This window comes from Lipophrys pholis (assembly GCF_963383615.2).
Source record: "Lipophrys pholis genome assembly, chromosome: 3".
Taxonomy (NCBI): domain Eukaryota; kingdom Metazoa; phylum Chordata; class Actinopteri; order Blenniiformes; family Blenniidae; genus Lipophrys; species Lipophrys pholis.
Window position 1 is genome coordinate 34,000,786 of NC_137627.1, and position 26,898 is coordinate 34,027,683.

The 26,898-nt window shown below is 40.9% G+C and overlaps 1 protein-coding gene across 1 annotated transcript in view; it reads right to left on the reverse strand.

Moving 5' to 3' along the window:
- Positions 1-26,898, reverse strand: part of dph1 (diphthamide biosynthesis 1) — an 85,530-nt gene that overhangs the window by 13,194 nt on the left and 45,438 nt on the right. Inside the window, exons 4-9 of the mRNA XM_080459422.1 lie at positions 26,055-26,176; positions 21,124-21,278; positions 17,188-17,309; positions 14,058-14,126; positions 13,194-13,350; positions 5,503-5,603 (exon numbers count right to left, since the gene is read on the reverse strand). Of these exons, the coding sequence (XP_080315548.1) occupies positions 5,503-5,603; positions 13,194-13,350; positions 14,058-14,126; positions 17,188-17,309; positions 21,124-21,278; positions 26,055-26,176 (726 nt within the window). The remainder of the gene's footprint in view (positions 1-5,502; positions 5,604-13,193; positions 13,351-14,057; positions 14,127-17,187; positions 17,310-21,123; positions 21,279-26,054; positions 26,177-26,898) is intronic.

A 26,898-nucleotide genomic window follows, 5' to 3' on the forward strand; every position in this document is an offset into this window, starting at 1 on the left:
TAAAGGAAACTTTATTTAATAAACTTCAGCAGAACCTACAACAGTAAAAACACAAGTTAGAAACATTATATACATAGAAAAATTACATTGTTTTTAAAAATTCTAAAGTTCTTTCTTTTATTACCCAGGAACCCCTGCAGTGATATACAGGTCAGTAATGTTCCTATCCTGGACACTTTCTCTCCTGGAGGTGTCGTGACTCCAGCTTCAAGGTTTCCAGGGAGCATTGTTATGTTACACTGATGCTCCTGGTGGACATCAGGCATTCTGCTGTACTGCTGGGGCCATTGATGGTGCCACTTTCTAATTCTTCCTCCTGCAGAGCCACAACACATCTGTTACCTAAACAGAAAACTTTTCCCCTCTATCATAGGGTAGTTATTTATGATGCCAAAGGAGGTTTATTGATAGTTGAATTGTTTTAATTTTGTCGTTCTAAAAGTATATGCAGGAAAGATTCTGCCTTGCTGACATGTTTCAGCTGCAACGGTAGTATTCCTCAGAGGGTCATCTGGCCGGTCACCTGATAAAGACCAACATGTCATCACAACCAGATGAAGCTCTGAGGAAGACAACAGATGCTTCTGAAACATGTCAGCAAAGTAGAATCTTTCCTGCATATACCTGTCATTAAAAAAGACTCTAGAATATATGAGGTTTATTGACGTGTACATTGGCAACTGGGGATCTGTGCAGGATGCTCTTGTCCTGCACAGATCCTCCATGTACCAGCAAGTACTGGTACCAGCTGGGTACTTTCTGCTGGGTGATGGAGGAAGTACTGTATCCACCTGGTACTTTCTGCTGGGTGATAGAGGAAGTACTATATCCACCAGGTACTTTCTGCTGGGTGATGGAGGAAGTACTGTATCCACCTGGTACTTTCTGTTGGGTGATGGAGGAAGTACTATATCCACCAGGTACTTTCTGCTGGGTGATGGAGGAAGTACTGTATCCACCAGGTACTTTCTGCTAGGTGACGGAGGAAGTACTGTATCCATGCCTGCAGCGCACAGTTGTTATTATAGCACTGTACTGGCAACCTGCTTTATCTCAATAATCACAATCATGAACACGAAGGAAACAATAAATTCTGATTCATGATTACGTCACAATATATCAAATGTTTCCATGTGAATTTTAACTGACAGGCAGGTTGAAACCCAACAGACACCAGGCCAAACCAGCTAGTGCTCCATCTTTCTGAGAGCCTGGAGAGACGTCCTCTTGTTGCTGCCTGTCTGTATGGCAGCGGGTGACATCATGGAGGTAGTGGAGGAAGGTCTAGGGAGGAGGAGGAAGGTCCAGGGTGGAGGAGGAAGGTCCAGGGATGATGATGGAGACGACCAGGTGACACTGAGGACGCCCAGAGGGACCTGGCAGGAAGTGATGTGTGAGCAAGACTCACTGTCCAGCTACCTGCTGCTGAAGAACGACCTGCAGACCTCAGAGAGCAGAACTACATCTAGACAGGAAGCTCTCCACATGTAGTCATGTTCTCTAGTCATGTTCTCTATCATGTGTAAATATATGTAGATAAATGGATAAAGACAGAGAGATCGACAGAGATGAAAACATGTTATTCATCTTTTGTAACACTGCTCTCCTTGCTTTGACAAATTTAACAATATGACTGTAAACGATTGTTTATGACTGTAAAATATAGAAATTAACATTTTTTTGTGTTATTTGATAAACAATGTAATGTTGCTTTAAAGAAGAAATTGTCTCACGTGAATTTGAACAATTATGAGGTCTATGAGGAGGACATAAAAACTAAAAGAATGACACTACCAAATCAATAAGTTATTAACCCATGTATGAATAAAATATATGCATGCAATAATTCAAGCATTCAAAAACAATCCTCACTCCAATCCTCATCTGGAGGAGTTCCTCTTCTCCATTGGATCAGGCTTCAGGTTCCTCAGTAGTCCTGGATTAAAATAGTGCATGGTGTTAGTTTGAATCCACAGCATCCTCCAGTCTAACGGGTAAGAAATATTTGTACGACTGAAGCAAAACAATATGGCCAGTATTACCTTCACCTCTCATTTTAAACATCAAATTCAAGTTAAATAGTTTTAAACATTCCCCTCAGCAGCAAATTGAAATTTACATGAACACTGTTAGATTTACACAAAAACATTTATATCTCATGTTTAACCACAGTAGAGAATCACAGACAGCCTCGTCTCAGTCTGGATCCATAATCTCCAAAAATGTCGGTACAAATGTTCAAGTAAGAGTGATCTTGAAATATCAACCTCATAACAACATTTTAAACAACTATATTCTGGCCTAAAACACTCTTAAAACTACACTCTGTTAAACAATGACGCTAATAGTTCTGATTTTTTACTCACCGTTGTGTGTTTCCTCCTCCGGCTTCTCTTGCCAAATGCATTATGGGTAAATTGGCTTCCCAAGCCTGCACAGGTCCGTGTCGATGCATCCTCGATAAAGTGGGTGGAGCGAGGACACATCCGGGTATTACATGTGTACTCTGTGAGAAACGGCCCAAGAATTGGAACAGTACTCTGTCTCCCACTGATGACGTTTCACGAGTACACGAGAACACAAGTATGGACAGTATGGGTATTGGAAAACGGCCCCAGAGTTTATCCAGATCTCCACTGTGGCCGGAGGTTTCAGGAATCATCGTTTGCGGTGAGTCGTAGCTGCATGTAAATGCGCGGCCAAAACACAGAGAAATATCACAGTTTTTTCAGCTACCCAGGTACGTGTTCACGTGGCCTGAGACTCAAGCTGAGATATCATGAACGCTATCTCCCTCGTTAATAGCAAGCCAGCCTCGAAGCCGTACTGTCATTGTGTAGTTTGTAAAAACATGCAAGCAAAAATCTGCAAAAGTTTTCTTTTTTACATATTACTGTATTTTGCACCAGAAGGTATCATTAAAATTGGGTTTACGCAGAGATAGGAGTAATTTCTGTTCCTATTTGTAAAAGGTTTTGCAAAAACACACACATTTTAACTTATAAAAAACTTAAACTTATATTTAGCACCACAAAAATGAAAAACATTGAAGTTAAAATTTAAATGTTATTATGCCACTATTCTACCGGTCCGGCCCACTCAAGATGAAATTGGGCTGTATGTGGAAATTGAACTATAATGAGTTTCAGTTCAAAGAGAATTTTCCTCCAAAATCAACAAAAATCCACCTATTTGTGTGACATTACTTGTGCTCTGTGTGACGTTAGAGTTTATAGCGTACCTTACTCTTGATGTGCAAGACCTGGCAGCACAGCTTTACTAGGATTTGAAAAGATTCTCATTGATGTGTCAACCAGAGGGGAGGCAGAGCCTTCCCACCCCTCCTTATATACACGTGCACACATTGGGCTGGACTGTTCTATTCAAACACTTTGTTTTTGACACAGACACTATAAAGGCTCCTGAAACGGACCTCTGTGAAAAGAGTTTTGTCTGTAATGAGGGCTTGTTTTGGTTGAGTGAATCGTGCCCGAATTACATAATTTTAGAGTTGCACTTGTACGTCAGTCTGAAGAGAGCCAAAAACATAAAAGGAAAAAAGAAAAAGAAATAGTTTTCACCATGATCGTTTGCTTTCCAAACACAGCCCCCTCATCTACCTCTGCATCCCTCTCTCTTTCTCTCTCTCTTTCTCTCAGACCTTCTGTGCCTCTCTCTCCCACTTCCTCCCTCACACATCACACCTCTCATTACTCCACAGTGAGAAGCCAATCTGAGGGAGTGTGAGCGCCTGTGTGAGTGTGACTCGAGCTGTTGCACATCAGTATCTCACCAACCTCTAGTCCATCTTAAACTCCCATTTTTGTGCTTGAAAGTAGGGCAGATAAAATCAGACAAATTGAACCTTGATGGCCGAGCACTTTCTATTTTCAATAGAGGAACTTGAGGATGTAATTTCTAAAGGCAACAGTGGATGTTGCTGGGCTGAATACTGGTGCTAAGCAGCAGAGAATATTCCCGTACCCACGTGACTGTGATTATCAGAAGGATGTATAAATGATAACATACATGTTTGCATTAAACATCACACTTAGGTAATAAATTAGCATGTGAGAAGTGAGGAAATGAGTACATTATATGGGTTCTCCTTCACTTTGGCTTCAGGTAAGCCAGCATATTTAACATGATTATGCAGAAAAGCCTAAAGGTAGAAAAAAAGATAATAAAAAAAAGCCATGCTCAGCAAGGGCAAGGCTAATGTATTTTTATATTTTTTAATATAGTCTGACCTTATTGCAAAAGCAGTGTGAAAAGTAAGCAGCTTAATAGACTATTCATGGATAAAATTCCTCTCACTCCATGCTCGGATTTGAAGGTGAACAAACTGTGTGAAGTATAGGTGAATGGTAAATAGACTCCACTCAAATCAAATCAGTCACATTGACCCATTAATGCACATGTTCACACATGGAGGAGGAACAGAGGTGAGAAGCGCGAGCAGCCTTGATTCCCTGGAGCGGCGGAAGAGATTTAGGTGAGATTTAGGTTGGAGCAAGGCCCTTAAACCCTCGGCTTCTCCCCGGGCGCTGCACTGCGGCAGAACGCTGCTCCTCATATGTGGAGCTAAAGTTCACCATTAATAGGATGGATTCAATAGAGGATCAATCAAGTTATTCAAATTTAACACGGGAGGTGATTGAGCTGTCGTGCAAGCTGCTTGTCACAGATTTGAGCAACCTGAACACATACAGGTGGAGACGGGAATCAAACAAGCAATCTTAAACAAGCAGGCGCACAGATGCGTGACGGCAGATGACTTGGAAACTCACCAAGATCTGCGTGCTGGTTTTGTTTATGAAGCTAGAAACTTCTGTTTGTCAGCGCTCCGGAATATTGTGCACTTTCAAATTATGCTGACGCTCCCATTATGCGTGCAATGATGCTTACAGAATACATTTCTGATGTTGTTGATTGCAACTATTGGCAAGTACAAACTGATAATAATAGCTTTCCCAGAGTACATGATATGAAAGATGATTTAACTTTTTTTTTTTTTTTTTAACATAAGATAAGGAAGAGATTTAGTGATGATAGATAGAAGGATGATGGAAACTTTACGTAATGGATTACAACCTAATGGCATGTGGACAACACAAAATCACCACATATATTGTTTTGTACGTCGACACACAAAGCAAAATAAAATGGCAACCATTCAGCTGAGCAGGAAAGAATTTCATCCTTGCACAAAATGGTTTCATGCATTGTAAGACATCTTAACAGCATGGGGGGGGGGGGGGGGGGAGTTATTTGAGGAAATATACAAGAATTATTTTTGAAACATGCACTCGATTTGTTTTCAACAGTTACATTCTGCAGCAAATAAAGGATGTGTGAAATATAAAAGGCTTGTGGAGGGCTTAAAAAAAATACAGTGGATTGTAACTTATTCTGCTTTGGCTAAGCAGTTCTGGCGTAATGAATCGCCTGTCCTAATTTGGGGAATCATTAGTGTATGAATGTGAGCGTCCTAATACTCACGCATCTACATCTGGCATCAGATCCAGCTTACTGGGGAAAATCTCAGAGAGCAACACTCGAGTGAAGGTCTTTCCTGATGACTGCAGCCTCGACTCCAGGTGCTAGAGAGAGAAAAAGGTCACATTAAATGGCTGAGGTGAGGAATAACAATACACACTTTTCATTCCTCTCTAAAACCCCATAACAGTAAAGTCATAACTTGCAAATCAAACACTGTGTGAGATTTATCCATGCTCCAATCCTTGAAGCACTCCAGCCGGGAGTCGTTCAGAAGTTTTGCTTTATTGTAAGAAATCTCAAAAAGAAGACTATTTTATTCAGATCGCTGTCTTTAAAGCCTTATTTATCCACCCATTCATTTTCCACTGCTTATCAAAGTCAATAGAATATAAGAAAGTCGAGTCAAAGCCATGTGTGAGCCGTTTTCATTCCAAGAGTTTAAAAACGACTTTCATAGAAATGTTAACTCTCTTTATCCCGACATTCACAATAACCATGTCAAGAACAAATCAGATTTTACTGCAATAACTGAACCCGTCCTCCTGTCAATCTAATGACTTGTCTCTATTCTCTATCCAACACCGACCAACAGGAGGAAATCTAGTGTTTTCTGACCCTCACACACCGAAGAGTTGATTGTCATAATTACTTCACACTTGGGAGTAAACTGCTCCTCTACGTACAACAAATCACAATCTGGTGAAGTACGTATACCCGATTACAGAATGAGGAAATGACTAAAGTCTGAGGTGCGTAGGGTCAGGGAGGCACAGTAATTGATTTCAGGTCATAGCAAGAATATTCTATAGGATTTCACAGACATTTCATGTTATTTACTTATTTATTTTTACATCTGAATAAAATTGCTTTACTTATCTCAGTCAATCCTTCATATACACACCTTCATTCCAATGAGAACTGAGCTACTATATAAGGTGCTCGTCCACCATTGGTGGAGCAATCTGGGACGTTAAAGACTGTACATGAATTTCACCAATATAGGGATTTCTTTCAGTTTTGGTGGTGTTGAAGCGCTTTAGAGGATCACATTTGTCTATTTACTCAAACTCACACACCAGGGGCAACAAACCTGTCACGCAAGCGACGAGTGCACAATTGAGAAGAACTTGTGGGTTTAGAGTGTTGCCAAATGGATCTTTTTGCACAAAAGACAGATGAAGATGGCAATTGAACTGCCAACCTTAGGACTGGAGCAGCTGAGCTACATTTAATTTGAAAACCTTTGGGCCATTTGGAGTCTCAACAAAACCTGAATGTCACTTTTGTTTAAAAAAGGTATTAACGCTTCACATCTATTCACTGTGAGTCACATTCTACACTTACAAACACTCATTGTCCGATTACGTGCTCAGTGATCCTTGCAGATTGTATTTTAAACCTGAAACTGAGCTGTCAACGCTCCGTGTGAAATTTGCATGATTTTAAATGTGCAGATTTTCTCAAGATAATCCAGATTCCTCCATCAATCCCAAAACATACACATTAGGTTAAAGGTTGACTCTGAAATGGTTGCAGATATGGATGTTTGTGGCTGAATATCTGTTTCGGTATCAAACCAGCAAGTTGTTCAGGGAGCGCCATGCTTTTGGCTCAGCGGTGGCAAGGATGTGCTCCATTCCACCGAGTCGGAATTACTTGGATGGGTAAATAGAACAGATACTTTCTAAGGCAAGTCTGTGAGAGAAGTCGGTACACTCTGTAGTAATTGATCCCAATTAAGTTATATGTGATTAGTACCTTTTCACAAGCTGTTACCACAGGAGAAACCTGCAGCCGAACACGAACAGCCAAGGTTTTGTAGCATGATTTAGAGGCACTAAGCCCCTCGGTGTTAGTGTACGTTTCAAAGATCGTGAAACCACTATATCACCCTGAAGGAAAGTGGGCCCACGTGGAGCTAGCCTCGCTTTCCTTCCTCAGCTTGAGATGAGCTGGATCAGGTCCTTTGGATGAAAACCCAGACTCCAGAACACATCTAATATATCAATGAATGAAACTGTTTAGTCAGTTTAAAGAACTCTGTTTTTTTGCAGCCTTTGATCTCATGGGTAGTGGGGCTGAGGTGTTATTCAGGGGTGCAGGAGGCAGCAAAGAATCCCACCAATGTTCCATTTAGTGAGATAAAGGTGAGAGCGCTACTGATATCCACTGTCCTAGGAAGTACTGTGTGACATTTCTATGGATGCCGTCTTATCAGAGGTAGTTCTGTCCCTTCACTGGAGAGGTTATCAGACAGTACAATTCTAAATCTTGACAGATCACTAAGGGAGAGCTGGTGAGTTTTTATTCAAATCCCCCGTGTCTCCTGACACACCACAATGGAGCTTCGGTCTCTCCGTTACATTTTTTCCGCCAAAGATTGGCTAATCTTTCATGTCTGGATATTTACAAATAAAAGTGCACAGATACAAGTCCAGGAGTGAACGTTGGCTGACGAAACCTCCCTGTGTTGTGTTTTTTTTTTTTTTTTTATTTATTTAACATTTTTACATCAGACATCAAGTGGCGTCTTGAGTCTTCCAACATATACAGTGGAGGAAATTATTATTTGATCCCTCACTAATTTTGTTAGTTTGCTCACTGACATAGAAGTGAACAGTCTATCATTTGACAGGTAGGTTCCTTTTAACAATGTGAGATAGAATATCATAAAGAAAATTCAGAAAATCACATTATAGAAAAGATATAAATTGATTTGCATTTTATCGAGTGAAAAAGGTATTTGATCCCCTGGCAAAACATGGCTTAGTACTTGGTGGCATACTTGGCCGTATGTTTTGGGTCATTGTCGTGCTGGAAGACCCATTTTCAGTGCCCTGGTGGAGAGAAGAAGGTTGTCACTCAGGATTTCACGGTACATGGCCCCGTCCATCTTTCCATCAATGCGGTGAAGTCGTCCTGTCCCCTTAGCAGAGAAACACCCCCAAAGCATGATGTTTCCACCTCCATGCTTGATGGTGGGGACGGTGTTCTTGGGGTCATAGTCAGTATTTTTCTTCCTCCAAACACGGCAAGTCCAGTTGATGCCAAAGAGCTCGATTTTGGTTTCATCTGACGACAGCATTTTCTCCCAAGACTTCTCTGAATCATTCAGGTGATCATTGGCAAACTTCAGACGGGCCTGTACATGTGCCTTCTTGAGCAGGGGGACCTTGCGGGCACTGCAGGATTCTAATCCATTGTGGTGTAGTGTGTTACCAATGGTTTTCTTGGTGACTGTAGTCCCAGCTGCCTTGAGATCATTAGCAAGCTCCTCCCGTGTAGTTCTTGGCTGATTTCTCACCTTCCTCATGATCAGTGATACCCCCCGAAATGAGATCTTACGTGGAGCCCCAGAATGAGGTCGATTGGTGGTCATTTTGTATTTCTTCCATTTTCAAATGATTGCATCAACACATGTCTCCTTCTCACCCAGCTTCTTGCCTACAGTCTTGTAGCCCTATCCAGCCTTGTGCAGTTCTACAATCTTGTCCCTGATGTCCTTAGAGAGCTCTTTGGTCTTGCCCATGGTCGAGAGGTTGGCGTCCGATTGATTGCATGGACAGGTGTCTTTTATACAGGTGACTGATTGACACAGGTGTCTTTGCTGCAGGTAACAAGTTTTCTTCGGTGTGTCTAAGGAGTTGGAGTATTTAACCAGTCTGTGGGAGTCAGAATTGTTAATGGTTGCCAGGGGATCAAATACTTATTTCACTTAATGAAATGCAAATCAATTTATATCTTTTATATAATGTGGTTTTCTGAATTTTCTTTTTGATATTCTGTCTGTCATTGTTAAAAGGAACCTACCTTTAAAATTACAGACTGTTCACTTCTATGTCGGTGAGCAAACTAACAAAATTAGTGGGGGATCAAATAATTATTTCCTCCACTGTACGTAGCACAGTAAAGTAAGAAAAATAAGAAAGAAGCACAGCAGAAACCAAAGAATTGGATAAACACAACTGGGCTGGGAATGTAAAAACAGTAGAAGCAGCAGTAGGTGAGGAGAGAACAGAACAGAGAGACGTGGGTAGTAGATCAATTGGTATCAGCAGATACACTAATACACACCTCGCTAACACATAATACTGTGAACTGCAGAGACTTTCAATTCTTTTTAAAGGCAATGTTTCATCTAATGCAGGGGTCTGAAAAAGTTTTTTGTCACTTTCCAGCAAATCAAATTTAACTAAACACGTCTAAACTTTAAAATGAGGCTAACACAGCTTCTAAAGTTTCATATATAGTTTTGAAACAGGTACAAAAACTGTATCTTGTGTTGCATTCACAACGTTTCAATTCGAGTTTTGGATGGTCACAATTTCATCACAATTTCCGCTGTTATTCTCCCTGATTTAGACGTTTCAGTTTTCTTTTTTTTTCAGCGTTTTTGTCGACAATTATAACATTTTAATTGTTTTAACCATTTTGGCTTTTTTAAAGCAGTTTTGTCAATAAAATGAAAATGTAGGTATTTTTGTTAAAGGGGACATATCATGCTAAATCCACTTTTTTAGCCCTTAAATGCATTTTGTTGTATATTTAGAGTGTTTAGAAGTACAGAAAAGTTCAAAGTAGTCTCTTCAGGTGCTCCGTTGATATCTTTATATTCTGTTTTGGTCATATTTTGCGATCGGTTTCGATTTTTCTATTCTCTATTACGTTTTTTGAACAATGACGTCACAGTATTCTCAGCGGAACTGCCAAATTAGGACATCGACATTTCGAGCAATCCGCCATTTTTGTTTCTCGCTGCGATTTTGTAGTCCAACCGAAGTTACGAGAGGATAAGTCGAAATGTTCGGTTGTTGGATGTAGTAACCCACAAGCTTCGTTACACCGTCTCCCAGCATCAGAACCTTTTCGAAGTGCCTGGTTGAGTTTTATTTTTCACAGAAATGTACCCACATCTGTGGGTAAGGTCATTTTTGTGTGCGCGAATCACTTTAAGGACGACTGCTTCAACAACCTCCGCCAGTATAAAGAAGGATTTGCCGAAAGACTTCGTCTGATTGAGCGGTCAGTTCCTTCTATCTATGGAGACGACGAACAGAGCACTTCGGTAAGCTGTATATAACGCTAAAAAGTGTGATGATAAGACGTCCCTGTCATTGTTTTGTTAGCATTAGCAGTTGCACCGTCTTCATATGTTAGCGCTGTGTGCTCGTTTTAGATTATAATGTCACTTCTGTGTTAAATAGTCATTGTAATACAGGCAGTATTGTAGTAGTGGGCATGGATGGAGAAGTTAGTGTAAATATAGTAACACACCATTGCGTTACATCCATATGAAGACGTTATTCTGTAGGTGCATCATCGTCATTTTCATCTCGCTCCGCCGGGTCCGACTCTGGCTCCAACATGTATGGCTGGATGGACAAATCTTCCCTTGTTGACATTTTGTAAATAATGTGTGAATATAAAGTTTCTGCGCCGCTAGATAATTGTATCTGTTCTATCAAACTACAAAGATGGCCGAACAGGGTGACGTTGAACCGAGTGTCACCTCTGCAACCTGGAGAGGAGGCGGGGTATGAAGTGTGTCATTTGCATTTGAAGAGACCGCCCCAAAACGAGTTGCTCTCAGAAGCGCATCAGAAAAGGGGTTGAAAAGGGGCCTGTGGAGCTCTAATAATGAGGAATTCAGACCCAAGCATTGCAGTTTCGCGTTGTATAGACCACAACTGTATGATTTATATGTAAAAAGGAAGGATTTAAAAGCATGATATGTCTCCTTTAAGGTATATTTAGGTATTATTTAGCAAATGCTTCATGGAGCTACTACAGAAGGGCCAAAGAGTCACATGTGGACTGACTGACCTTCTACTACATGTAGATACTTTTGGTAAAAGAGCAACTCTGATGAAAATCTTAAGGGTCGCAAGGCACTGGAGCCAATCCCAGTGGAAAGTGGACACAGATTACGGACAGACTAAACCTTGGACTGGTTGAGAGAATAGCATAGGGCCAAAACAAAAGTCATGAAATAATCTCAAAGTGCATGCTCTTGGTCTGTGGGAGGAAACATCTAAATATTCAGTACAATATCCACCCACGCACAGGAAAAACATGAAAACTCCACAGAGAAAGGTCCCCTAATGAGAAACTCAAACTGAGGCCCTTACAATTACTACTGGGTACTTTGAAGTCTTTTCAGCACAGGTGTGTTTGAAAATGTACCTTTATCTCAATGCAGACTTGTGACCACTAATATATCATCAGGATCTGCGGAAATATTTGTGGGATAAACTGAAATGACACGCCCATCTTTAAATTGAAAATGGCACAAATAATCATAAAGGCATACATGTCAGTAACGCCTCAAAACTTATCGTGATTCCCAGGTGACTGATGCCAGTGCTTCCAGGTTTCCCTGCTCCTTGTGGTATTTTTTTTTATATCTTACTCATTTCCTCCTTCTTAGGTACGTACCTATCCGTGTCTCACTATCTTTTTTTTTTTCAGTTTCAGGCTGGGTGTGTGGTCTTTTGCTTCTCCCTTGTGTTGATTATTCTCGCCCCGATTGTCTCATTTACCTCGTTTGTGTGTCTAAAGATGGATACATTGTGAGAACATAGACATTTCATTGTTTTCTCAAGGTGGCATGAACATTTTTTAAGCTGAGACATTTCACACTTCACAAGAAACTGAAATGCTGACCTCTTGGGAGGAAACTGGCCAAAAAAAAAAAAAAAAAAGGGTAAACAAAGGTGATATATTCACTTGCTTGCCTTAACCACTGCCCCTTCTAATGTCTAACGGATCGCAGAAAATTTGTTGGACACCGCGTGAGAAAAAAAGTTCCAGCAAAATAATGCATGAAGAAAAAGCCCAGAGAGATTCCAGGAACGTGTTTATGGAACACACTTCAGAAAGAAGCAAAAGAGTGAAGAACTCTCCTGTCATTCAGGAAACACAAAAAAGCTACAGCGTTAAAAAAGTATGAAAATTAGACTTACATAAATATAAATAATGTGAGATACTCGATTTGAACAAACATGAAAATTATGGTTTTGTATTTGTATATTGTAACTACTGTACAGAAAATGCACAAAAATATAAGTAAAACTGTAAATATTTAGAAAGTTGGACATTCACAAAAATAATAGACTGCTGTAAAGTGATTGTAAGGTAACAAATGAGCAGATATCATCAGACTGATCTTCTCTTCTGCTCTTTTTCATTCAGACTGTGTCGGATTGGAGGTTTTGTTGCGGGGGGGGTTTTAATTATTAATTTTGAGTGAAATAAATAAATAAAATGAAATGAAAAAAAACAACATAGAATTTACTTCAATACAAAATGTGTGACTGTTTGTGATGTGAAAATTGCACATTACAGAAAAGCATGTGCAGTATTTATATACAGTTTGAATACTTATTTATAAATTTGTAAGGACAGAATACATAAACATAGTCACTTAAAATTCTATTATCTCAGCAACACCAAGGTACACCAACTATCAGGGTCGACAGCAACATCAAGGACAGATTCTCTGGCTGTTTGGCTGCATCATCCGAACATCCTAAATGTAAAATAACAAGCTCCCAATGTGAACACTGCTCGTCTTATTACCAGTACATGTCACTGAATCACTTGTCATGGACACTCACACAGAAACATATTTCAAGCCATTGCACAAGTGGCCTCGGGGCATGTAGACTGTTGAAATGAGGATTGCAGCTCACCTCCAGGACTTTGGGGCTGCCCTGCCGACCCAGCGTGCCCAAGATCAGACCCCAACGCTGTGCCTGTCGAGCCTTGTCAATAGCTTGAAGCCTCAAAGCACGCATGGCTTCATGGTCATAGTACTCCCTGGAGAACACCTTACTATAAGGGTCATACCTACAATGGATATAAACACACACGCACACACACACACAAAGTAATCAGAGGCATACACATGAGTAGAATGTGCGCATAAAACCCCAAACCATATTATCCATTAATACCTATTGTTAAGGTTTCTATCATGAGGGATGAAGTGTCAGTAAAGATGAAAAATCCAATCATCAAAAGCCATCAAGTATGACAGGAGTTAGTGTATCTCTGGGAAAATGGAGGTATTTCTGAACATCTAATCTCCTTTTCTTCGGTACAAGGGGCGCACTTGAGATTAGATCTTGTTTATGAGAGAGACCTGTGATCTGCGCCTACCGTCTGCAGCAACACTACTTCACTTTGCATGCCAACGAAGATTCATCTAATCCCAACTTTAGCTCCAAAATGTTGTGGTGCCACAGCGATGCGATGAATGATCAACACAGCAGCCTTCTTCCACACAGAATAGATTTACAAATTCTCATTTCTGAGTGTAAAACATTATTTGAGGGCCTTACAATGTTATTGCATGTTTTCTTTCACCTCAAAGTCTGCCTGCAACCTTACTTTATATCACTTGAATGTTATCAGCTGATCTCAATCTATGTGATTAACATTAGAGCAGCAGTACTAATCTGCTTCAATGAACATTTAGTGGATGGTCCTAGAACATAAATAACAGCAATGTGAAAATATGAGATGACAAATGACGGCTTTTTGTTTGGCAGTACCTGTAGGCAGGGATATCTGGGTTTGCAATCATGATTGACTCCAGGTGAAATCTTCCATCTCCAAGATAGCTGTACAAAAAGCACAGATGTTACAGGTAAACAAAATGAGAAAAATAACAATCGTTGCACAGAAAATCCCCTCCAGATAGTAAAAATTCAACGAGCATCCACTATACTGACCTAATATTGACCAGTCTTCTCCATCATCTTGCACTCCCTCTTTTTTTTTTTTTTTAAATCTATTCATCTTTGTAGCCCTTTTAACAAAGACCAACGTATTCCCAGGCAGAAGGCCTTGCGGCTGGTGCGGAGAGTGGAGGGTTTGCCCATCTCTGCTGTCCGGGAACATGACCCTAACGATCGCAGCCTGCTGTTTATGGAGGATGCAAGCTCTTCCAATTAACCCGAGGTCTGGTGCTTTGGATTCACCTGGGCCCAAGCAGACAGAGTTCGCAAACTGTAAATACACAGTGGCATGTAGGTGCCTGAAAACACAAGGTTTGTTACATAAAGCTCGAGCCCCTGTGAGAGGCTGAGAGGAATCCCGCTGTTAGTGTGAGGGGGCTCAGGTCGGTACCTCTACTCATTACAGCAGTCTCAGTCGGCCTACTGGCTGCGGACACACAATTAAAGCCACTAATTGGTCAGTGTTTAGAGCAGCTGGAAACCATGGCGGCGCCGAGCTGCGGGTGGTTTGCCATATAGGCTACCCCAGAGACACACTAAGCCAGGATTTTGTTTTGTGACGAGAGCGTGTGTTTATGTGAGAAGACACATGTTCATGTCTCTGTAATCACATTCAACACAATACACACGAGTCGAGCCACTGCTCTTGTTTGCTTAGAGACATCCAAGGTTATTGTACGAATAGAATCCCAACAACAGGCCTGCTGCACTTCAACCAGGGATGTTCTCAAGAGCCTATGAGGCCATACATCATATGAAGACCTCACATAATCTGTAAGGTCTTTATGTTATTACCTAAAGTGCCCTGAGATGATTTATATTACGATATGACACTAAATAAATAAAATTACGTTGAAAAGAGATCGAATCGTAGCTTTAAAAGGCTGCTGTGCTCCACTCCAGCTCCAGCTATCTGAGCGACCGCAGTCCTCCCATCCATATTCAATTGTGCTCTGCAAAAGTGCTCTCGCTGTAATGGTAAATGCTACACCGTCTCTGTGTTATGTAACACTCTATCTTCGCATTCACATCTTCATATTGTTCTGTAATGAGTGAGAGCCGGAGTACAGGCAGCACATGGAAATGGTCCACTGATCATTTCTTATAGCTCTCATTTCAATAGAGTTTCTGACTTTTGAAGGAACATTTTATTATAAAGGAGACAGAGACCTGGAAATCTAAGTAGCTTCAATATGGGCGTCAAAGACTAATATGCCTTCATTGATTCTACAGCGCACAAACCCGAGAAAGCAGAAAACATGAGCATAAACCATTTTTCATGGATCTTAATTAATTCTAGATATTTGAAAGGTAAATATTAATTCAGTGCTTTGTTGAAAGGGATTAACAAAACTATGCACTCTTAAGAATAGGAGCAGATGTTAAAAAAGCATGCCTGCTTTTCCAAGATATAACATTTCATTTAGTCACAAAGCAGAGGAAAAGCTGTAACTAGGATTTTTTTTTTCTTCATACTTTTCATACTTTGTTTTATGACAAAATGTGAGTATCGGCTGCACTATGCTGTAGTGGTTAACTGTTCTCATGTTCTCTGTGTGTGTTTTCTCCAGCACTTTGGCCTCCTCTCACAGTCAAAACAACATGTGTTTCAAAGGTAATTGGTGATTCTAAAGTTGTCTGTGAATGTGAGTGGTTGCCTGTCTCTGTGTTTGTCCTGTAATGGACCGGCGACCTGTCCAGGGTGTTTCCTGCCTTTCACCTCTTGTCAGCTGGGATCAGCTCCAGCGCCATGCAGCCTTCAGCTGGACAAAGCCGTACAGAAGACTGATCGATGGCTGGAAAGTGGTACTTAATCAGAGAAAGGGATTTGAAGCTGTTTCAAGGGGAATTCAAGTCCTCTTGAAATTTGTGTTTCTCATGTGTACAACATAAATAAGCACGTGTATCCAACATAGACATGAGAAATGGAAAGACGCAGACAGAGACACAGAAAAAGGCCAACTCTCATGCAAGCGAATCGATTCCCTCTCCCAGCACACCACGACTGACATCAAAGACAGCGCGCTTCGGATTAGTAGGTGAAACACACTCTCGCCCCTCCACGTCTTTCACACACACAAAGACGCTCGCACCAACACAGCTGTTGTCTCCACTTGTGCATACTAAAAAAGCGTGCACTTGGCTGTTTTAGACACACACACAGACACACACACTCAATGTGTGTAGATTAGAGACAAGAGGTGACGCGCTCAGGTGTAATTATGATTTTGGTGGGGGGCGCTGACATTATCTCACCATGCAGCAGAAAGGATGGGATTTTTCTGTGGTGGAATGACACTAGATGCGGGGACGCAAAGTGGCTGCGGAGGTGTTGTTTGTCACTTGGTCTTGTTGCTTTGCAAGTGCACTCTCTTCCCCTGAGAGCAGGGAGAATAAGCACGACTCTGACAACTGCAAATGCACGGAGTCGTATGGTGAAAACACACAATAACTGGCCTTTTCAGAAACATGCACACTGTTGTTTTTCTTCACTTACACTAAATTAAAGAAACTCAGTGGATTCAAAACAGGAATAAAAACAAATTTACAAAATCTTCAGACACTTTTCATCCCACAGAGTACACACAGTCTGAAAGGAGGATGATAATATGGACGTGTTATCACAAAATGTGTTAGACTGCATACAATTCAATAGTTTTTACAGACTGGAGGGTATTTTTAGCACTGCCATTCAGGTTCAGCATCTGGCTGTTTCCAGCTGCTTATTGCACACAGGTATTGATCGTCACCACAGCCAATTCTTACTGGTGTAACGTCATACTGATTATTCCTCCTGTGACATGGGTGGGCATGCCAATGGCAAGCCGAGGAGGGGGAGAACTTGACTGGGTGAGTCAGTGCTGGATTTCTGGATAATTTCTAGTAACTGATGAGAGAAAGCCAGATCTGGGTTGAGTCGGTGAGTTGGAGGACGTTTTCTTACATTATGGCATTGACGTGACGGTCCAAGCGAGGGGAGGTACAGCCCAGAATTTCTCCTGGTGACAACGGGCGACATTGCGGGACGAGCACATCATACTCTGGCTTGAGGACTGAGCTCACAGCCTGCAACAAGAAGGAAGAGACAGAGAGTTTTGGTTTGGTTTGCACAAGAAAACTGTTTATTGCATGCACAAGTTTTAGCAGGTCTAAATATATAACTACTGCAGGAATTAACTTGAAAACCCAGAAATATGTAAGCCCAGGCTTTTCGTGCTTCTAAATTTTCGGGCTAATAATAAAAAAAAAAAAAAACAGGCCAGAAATGTAGCAGATAAATCTTTCCTCACTAGATCACTATGATTGCAGTCACACCAACGCAAAGTAATATTAAACACTGTCAACCTATCAGACTTTTACTTTGAAAAAGAAAAACTTTGACACATTGTCACAGATGGTTTTAAAAATATAGGAAATTCACAAGTCAGTTTCAGTAAAATTTAATAAATGTCAAACTGTTAAAACCAATGCGCTGTTCCAGTTTCATAGTATTATTTATTTTTTGGGTAGGCCATTAATAACTCTTCACACTTTCACCTTCTTGTACCACATATTCAATGAGGTTGAAAGAGTTTTAGTACTAAAAATAAGAAAATAACAGTCACAAAATTGAAAAGTTTATCGCACAACCCAATCAGGAAAATCTGTTAAGGAGTTTCCAAATTCTTTGTTTTATTCTCCTACTGACTGATAATCGTTACTAACAGGGTAACAGCTCACTCTCCCTCTTGACCATGGATAGCACACTCTTCTGTTACTCCACAGGACCATTTCAGATAATAACCAAGAAAAGTAATAGTCACGACTAATCGGAGCATGTGCCAAGGTTAATTCTTGAAGAACGCATAGCTGTATAAATAAACCATTAGCCGCTTGAAAATTGTTGTGATATAGGTTGTGCCATATTACTTCTCCCAGCTTGTATTGCCTTCAACAAAAATCTATAAATCATCTTATCACTGATGTTTTCCGACAGTTTTTTCACTTCTGCTCATCAGGTTTCTCAATGAAACTCACAGCACAATGTAGAAACATGGTGAAAGCAAGACATGATTTGACCTTTTCAATGAAGATATATGACCAATTCAGAGTTGATAATATGAGACATCTCACAACAGGCTGTTACTAAGGTGGGACACGCAACATAGAAATGTACCATTACAGCTTTTTTCATGTTTTCTTACCAATAAATAGCAAATGTCTGTTTTCTTATTCTTCACTAAACAATATTTTCATTCTGTTAGTATCAATACTACCTATTCCCCTGACTTTTTAGGAAATGACATTATATTTGAGAGGTAAAGTCCTTTTAAAAAGTAATCACTTTTTGTTGAATAGTTGAACCTAAAGTCAAAGAAAGTCTCACCGCCGAGCGTCCGGCTACGTTTGAAAGTGTTGACCTTTTTTTAAATTTAAGCTGGGACTTGGAGCTTCAATGCTGTGTCCATCACTTCTTTTCAAACTGAAGGTGCACAGAGCTCGAGCAAGAAAATATCGCAGCGCTCTAAATATATGCACTATGGACTGTGTGTACACAGAAAGGGGGGGGGGGGGGGGGGGGGAGAAATAGTCAAAAGATGAAGAACGGACTGAGGCGAATCGTGCAAGGAATGGAAGATGTCTCATCCTGTCTACAATACTGCAATGGAACCATACATAGACAAAGGATGTAAATCAGAAGAGAACCAAATTGATTAAAGATATATTCGCTGAAAAGATGAGTTAAATATTTGAGGGAAAAATAAACTCTTGTACATACCCTCATTCATTTAGAATGTGAGAAGATAAGAGAACAGACAATTACTAAAATGAAAGCGAACAGCTCCCGTGCTCTGAGGTGGAGAGATAAATTTAATGTTTTAAGGCTAATTTAAGGAAGTCCGCAGAGAACTCGGGTGAACCCCAGCATCTCCCGCCCATACTACATGACCTCAACAAGCCTACACAACATAAGACACATACACACAGTACACAACGAAGGCACACACAAAGACATATGCACACAGATGCTCTCAAACCTCCCCAACATATAATACGACCTACAAGAGCAGAGCGCGATTTAAAAATAGCGCCGGTTACATTAGCAGAGGCTCAGAGTAGAGTTGGTTCAACACAGCAAATGAAAGCGGCAAAAAGCATTATGGAAACAGGAGGCAGCGAGCTTGAAAGAAGGGTGTTCGAGTTTAATACTATAGCTGCTGCCACCGCTTATGTAAAGAGCAGCGCTGAGCACTGAACTGAAAGGCCTCCCAGAGTTCATTTCACCTTTCAAATCCAAAATAACTGCTGCTGGATTTGTCAAACCCACACTTGAACTGAGCTTAAGTGTGGAGAGTGAGCTTGTTCGAAAAGAAATAAAAAGAAAAAGCCGTGAATCTTTAAAACAAAAACAAAAACAAAAAAACACCAACAAATGGTACAAATGTATATGTGAGCGCTCCTGTTGTGTTTACAGACACTGGTGGCTTTTTGTTTTGGTTTCAAACTGCATTTGTTACGATGGTCTAACTTAGAATTACTAATCATTATGCAAAAATAACCCAAAAAATTGAGGTTGTCTGAAACTTCCGGCTCATTATTATTAAATTGTAAAACACTAATCTTACTGTTAGGATCATCTGTAGATATTGGTTTCGTATTTGTCCACTGTGGCTTTATATTTGTTTTTGAAATGTAAATTCTGTAATGTTTTGAAACCGCCCACTGTCCTGCTTTTATCTTTTGTTTTTAAAGATCCCAAATAAAAATTGATGCATCTTTAATGTCTTATTTTAATGTGGTCCTCACTTCTTGTGAAGCATCTTGAGTTGTTTGTCTGAATGGTGCTACTTATACAAACTTGTGTGTGTGTGTGCGCGCGCGTACACACACACACTGACAAACATCTCTATATCTATTTGATGTCTATGCATGTGCCTTTTTGCATCTATTGTTGCTTTCAGAGGCCTTGTGAATTCATTGTGAGGCACTTTGAATTATTGTTTGAAAGAAAAGGTGCTTATACAAAACTTGACTGAAAATTGTTAAATAGAATGTTATGACTTACGAAAACATAAGGTTTTTGTTTTTTTTAATAAACATTTCCTTATTCGTTCCCGTGGGCTCACCACCTGCAGGAAGGTTCTTAATCGGTGCAATGTGATCTGGGTGACCGTGCTCAGACTGCCACCCCCGCGACCCGGAAACGGATAAGCGGGAGAAAATGGATGGATTTCCTTATTCGCACAACCAGAAGCAGCCTGTTCAGTTCTGTGCTTCAGGCCTTGTATGTATGGAGTCTGCATGTTTTCTCTGTGCAGTTTCCCCCTGGTCCTCTATTATAAAACTGACCTTAAGAGTAGATATGTGTATGTGAGTCAGCTACGTGACATGTTCATGGTGTAATCTTCTCCTCACCTGACTGAGATTCCCTCCAGCTTCCCACATCCCCTGGGTTAGGGCGCGTAAACCATAGATAGATGATTAATCAGATTGTTGTTAGCGCCGGCACAATAAAATGGTGGACCTACATTTTGTTGCCCGAGAAATGATGATTCAGAGCCAAGTTTAGGGTTAAAAAGTACGACAAATCAGTCTCGCCTTACATTTGATTTGTGAAAATGAATAAGCCAAGGGGAAAACAACAAGCTCTGCCACTGTAGTGGTTTGATTTATAGTTTAACAAGAGACTCAGGAAGCAAAGCACTGTTAAGAAGGCACAGATAGAGGGAGGTTGAAGTAGTGTGCCACCACAGATATACTCGTGTGTACTGAATAATACACACAAGCGACAATAATTGGCTCAGTGAATATATAGAATCCTTCCACCTCAGCTCTCTTTGTCTGCGCAGCTGAATTTTTGCATCACTCACACACACAATCAGACACGCAGCTTAATTACCTGCAGAGCTGCCACAAACTGAATAGTGCTGACGAGTGCCAGAGATTGTCCAGGAGGGAAGTTGAACTTGACCGTATCCAGGAAGTGTGCATTGTCCATCTGGATATCCACAAACACATACAGCATCTTAATACCTGCCGTGGAGTCGATGGGGACTGAAGGGAGACAGAGACAAAAGAAAGACAGATGAATAATTCACAATATTATGTCAGGTAAGCTTGAGTTACATACACTATTGATGCACCCTCATACATTAAAGTCCTGCACATGTTTCCCAACACAGCTATGAGAGGACGCAGCACATGCACACATATATGTGAAAGTGGGCGCCTGCGTGATATGACTGAGATTCCTGCAGAGGAATTCACTGAACTGATGCAAAGACCTCTATTATTTAGGGAAGGAGAGGGACACATGCGATTACTATTAATGCCATTAATTTCACAGGCCATTTGCTACGCGCCCGAGCCTAGGAGACGTAGCCATAAACGTGCCAAGTTAGATTTTGATGAACAAAGTAGGCGAGAATCCAAGAAAGGAAGGGGGGAAAAATGGCATGGAGAAAAAAAGATGAATTATTGTTTATGTTGGCAATTGTAATTATTCTTCCTTTGGTATTTTATTTAATTTGCTGATTGGGAGGAAGAGGACATTTTTCTTTTATAATTAAGCAAGTGATCCATTCTAATGTAAACGTTGTACTGGATGTAATGGCCTACATCAGTGTGCTCCATGTAAATGTGTCACAGAGGGTGATAAAGAGATGCTCATGACAATCATGAGTTTTCAGGCAAGGACAGCCTGAATACATGCAGGGCAGCAGCCCTTCAAGACCAAGAGTGGACATCTGTCCATTAGTCTTGCACACCTGCTTTTCTCAAGTTAGAGCTATAAGGAGATGATGCCAGTTAATATGGGTGGAAATACTGCATGGGTCTTTGTTGTTCAGATAGTCCATTCCTTCATCAATCCAAAGACATGTGGTGTGTGTGTGACTTTGTGCTGAATGATTGTCAATAATGTGAAAGGGCTTAAACGAGGAATAGTCTTCCTGTGAGGAACCACTGCATCACCTCAGCCCCAGGCTGGACAACGCCGGCCTAAATTGAGGCCAGTTTGACAATTGAAAGAGAGGCAGCCCCACTAATCCCTAAATACACGCTCAACAGCTTCAAAGTGCTTAATCATCTACCCGCCACACCCCAGGCGCCCGTGACCCCACCTAAGAGGATGGCTGCCCAGCTTTTACCGTTTTATTGTTTCATTTATTTATTTTTTATATTTTTTTTATGCATGGATATCCCTCATATGCTGAAGTGCCCTTTGCAGTTTATGGAGTTTGTGTCATGTCAGTAATGCTATGCCCCTGGGGAGGCAGTCTGACTTTTGTTGTGTCGCTGTTTGTCATCAACACAGTGACAAGAAATAAAGAAGGAGTGGCTCAGAGAACCAACAACTTTACAACTGACTGAGAGGAGTTGGGATGTAAACCCGAGTGAAGACAAGCGATTCCTCTGAAAGTGGACAGGAAAACACTGCAATTTAATTTAGTGGTCGGGGTAGGGGGTTTCATAATTATCTATATGAAGTCTGAACGGTACGGCGGGGTAAATCAGAGTGGAACAAGTAACAAGATACAGAGGGTGTGGATGTGTGTTTGGCTGGAGCGTGAGCGGTGGGCTGTCAATTAACAGGGGGAAAGGAGTGATGAATGGGCCTGTGATTGAACAGGGAGGGAGAGGAAAAGGGATGGAAGGCTATTTAAAAAGCCTGACTATGCTGCAGCCCACATGTTGAGTGAGAAAGCAGGGAGTTAAATATATCATGAGACTAAAAAGGGCTGGAAGAGAGAAGTAAAAAAAAAAAAAAAAAAAAAAAAGTAGACTGAGACTAACAGCTGTCTGTTGCTTGTTTGTATGCACTCCAAAACATAAAGGGCAGAGGAAAGTGACATCGATCTGTGTTCACATTAGCATGGTAGCCTGAGAGCACTTAGGTGCTGCAATTAGAGGCACTGTCAGTGAGACAGACAGGACTCACTCGCCCCATTATGGTTTATTCGTATGTGTCACAGCAATAAGGTCACTTAGCACAGCTACTTAATAATAACAATGCTCATGTAAACAAATACCAGGAGCAATCAAAGCAAGCACAACAAAGAAAAGATTGTGGCATGCAGTTTTCTTTTTTTTTTCTTTTTTTTTTTAATGGTTTGTTAAAAATCAATACATACTCAGAGGATCAATTCCATATTGTACGTGGGCTCAATATCATAAAAAATGCAGCTTCTTCTATATGTAGTCCTGAACTAATCGTGGTCTCGAAGCAACAACTTACTCATATCAAGAGTTTGTTTTCATGCCAATATGACGTCATATCTGTAAAAAGTCTGATCTGCCTCTGAGTAAAAGAGAACAGTGTGCATGAAAACTGAAAACAAGACTCTGGTCTCCATAATTATTTGTAATGTTTGTTAAGTCTGCAGCTTTTTTAAGAGAAAGAAAGTAGGTCACACGAGAAAAGTTTTCAAATAGAACACTGGAATTGCTTTTTCTTTCTTTTACTGGACAATGACAAAGTAAGAGCAGGATTATTACGTCAAAGTCTGGAAACTTTTTGATTTTGGAGCAGCAAACATTTCATCCTATCTTTAACATCCATTAAACTTCAGTAAAGCTTTATCCAACACAGGGTTGTGAGGCACTGGAGACGATCCCACCAAACTAAAGGCAAAGGCAGCAAACACAATGAAAATGTTTTTTTTCGTGGAAGGATTGTAGGAGGAAACCGGAGTACTCAGAGAAAACTCGTGCACACGAAGAGATAACATGCAAATTCCACACAGAAAGGCCCTGGTAGCCCAACCTAGAGTTTCCAAACATCTTCTATAACCGTGCTTATAAATAAGAGTGACACATCAAACAACTGAGTAAAAAATAAGACTATATATTTCTTTTTTGTTATTTTCTTTGATTATATAAACTCAGTGGTGTGAATTCATATTGGATGGTTCAGATTAAGAGCAAATAAATACAGAGGTTTGATGTTTTATTGAACTGGTGGCTTTGCATCCCTCTCTGCTAGTCACGTGTACGGTGACATTGTACCAAGAACTCTGAAAGGCCTTCCGAAGAAAGGCTGCGGATGCCTCAGAGGCTGATGAGGCTTTTGAAAAGTTTTGCAAACAATAAGAAGCAACCACTGTTTGGAGAATTACAGTGTGCTGATTTCAATCAGCTGCCAATTTGTCCAGGACTGGCCACCTTGGTGATTTCATGGATGAATCCCAGAAATCTCCCAAAATATTATCAGCAGGAGTTACAACATTGTTACTCTTGCACGTTAAAGTATTTGGTCACTTCAGATTCAGTGGAGAAAGATCCTTGTACTATTGGGTACTGTTGTACCCAAGTTAACAAGTAATATACTCCAAAGATTGCTAAAATAGCACATCTTTGATTTAGTTAAACGGTAAATACTTATCGCCGATGTGGTCTTGAAATGCTTTAAATGATTGGTCATATTTCTGTGTTTACTTAAACCAGTGGTCATGAAGCTGCAATTGGAAGGTTTGGAGCACCTCAGGGAGCGGTGACAGTTTGAGAAAAGAACACATGTGGAACCAACAACCTTGGACTGTAAGACGATCCAGTCCTGGTCCAGTCATTTTTGTTTTTCTGGCAGCCGAGCCTTCATTATCCGAGCAAGGCTGCTACATCCTACCCTTGTTTTTCTGGAGGCAAACAACCATAACATAAAAAGTTTTATTTTCTGCATTGCTCTCCTGCCAGCTTTTTTTTTTTTTTTTTTTTTTTTTTTGTATTTTGCAATTTTATCTTTGGCTTTTTTGCTGTGACCATTCTGATGCTTACTAATTAAATGTCAACAAGGTTTAAAAAAAAAAAAAGAAAAAGAAATACCTCTCACTCACATCTGTGAACCTTATTAAAACTTTAAAACATGCTTTTGTGGTGATTCCCATGTTGTTCTTGTTGAAATAGAGGTGCTTTTCAGTTTTGAAACACTGCATGAGAGGACAATAAAACTAAGAAGCTGATACCACAAAGGAAATGAAAGAGAAATGCAGGAACACAGGAGAGTCAGTGTCTCTGTTTGAATGCTGTGTCTTTTATCTCCCACAGGTGGCTGACATCAGCGGGGGAAATGCTGCAGACGACGCTGTCGTGACTGAGCGGTGGAGGTCAGAAACACACAAGCTCACATTCTGGCTTGTTATTTTGCTGGAAAATCTTTAGTTCATTTGATTTCTCTGAAAATCCTGGAGATCAATTCAAATTTGCTTCAACTTCATGTCTGCCAGATTAATCTCAGCATAAATTGAAATGTGTCTGATTTCTTGTAAGCACGTCTGCACTCGCATTCATGATTACCTAGCAAGCAAGCAAACAAGCAAGCAAGCAAGCAAACAAACAAACAGACAAACAAACAAACAAACAAAGTCATAGAGTTGCATTAGGATTCTGTTGGTCAGTCGTGGTATTTGGGAGAGGTGAGCTTGTTCTGCTGAGATGTATCAAAAGTATTGATTTAACATTTCCCCCCATGTTTCGCAGGAGACAGACAGCGGGGGCGAAGGTGAAGGTCCTCCACAACTGCTCCAGTCTTTCAAAGGACGACTGTAATGCATGTTCCCCATTGATCTGCTGGAGAAATGTGATGTCCAGGCTCCAAAGGTCTGATATGCTTTTCCATACTAGAGTGAGCAAACTGCACTAACTAGTTAAGTTTTCCATTGCTCGATACTCTCCTCTGTCTGTCTTTCTGTTCTGGTGCTTCTGTTTTCTGTGCAACTCAGTGTGGATGAGTGGGAGTCCTTGATGAGGTTCTTACTCTGTGTTCCTATGAGAGGTGCAGTCAGGCTGCACACTGACAGAGATAGAGAGAGAAAAATGGACGGTAAAGAGACTCACTGAGACAACTGTGGCCATAGTGCACCATGAAATCAGCTCCCAGGGCTCGGGCAGTGAAGTCATCCACGCAGCAGGCCCCATACGTCACATCGCCCATCACAATGGTGTCTGCCTCTGTAAACCTGCGATGAAGCCACACAGTAATCAGTACAGTTACGCACCTCTCGCAGTTTGTTACCATGAAGATCGATACACATAGCATGCCAGACAAGACGGGATTATGGGAGCACTGAACAAGATCAATCCCCATCCACTTGCTGCAGATACAGTGTCTATATAGTGTCTGACAACAGTGGCAGTCAATGGCTGACTCACAGCACATCAGGGTGACACACTACTATTCTTTTGCTCTTGATGACTGGCAGCCCATGGCCAAAGTACAGCACAAGCTGTCTGGTAGTTAAAGCTCTGCCAGACAAGGGTTAATGGGTCATCAGTGACTCTGGCTGCAAAAAGGAGGAAGCTGCACAAAGAAATACAAGGAAAGCTATGAACAGTACAAATAAGGAGATTACAGATTGCAGAGGCCTTTGTCTGTCTGTCCATGGCCTAGATTTATTGCACATCTGCCTGGAAACAGGGGGAACAGCCTCAGCAACAGCCTGTGTTTACTGCATGAAAATAAACAATTCAGACTAGATGCTTTATGCCACAAGTAGCTTGTGAAAGTCTAGTGCGGACCGTGTGCTCCTAATGTTCCACTTTCCAGCTGTGGCAGAAGAAAAATGAAATCTCAGCCTTCTTGAGAGGACAACTCACAAATTAACCGGGCATCTGTGGACCCAGATCTGTTCAAAAGATTTGCAGATTGCACTACGAGAAAACAAGCCTTTTTCTTTTATCG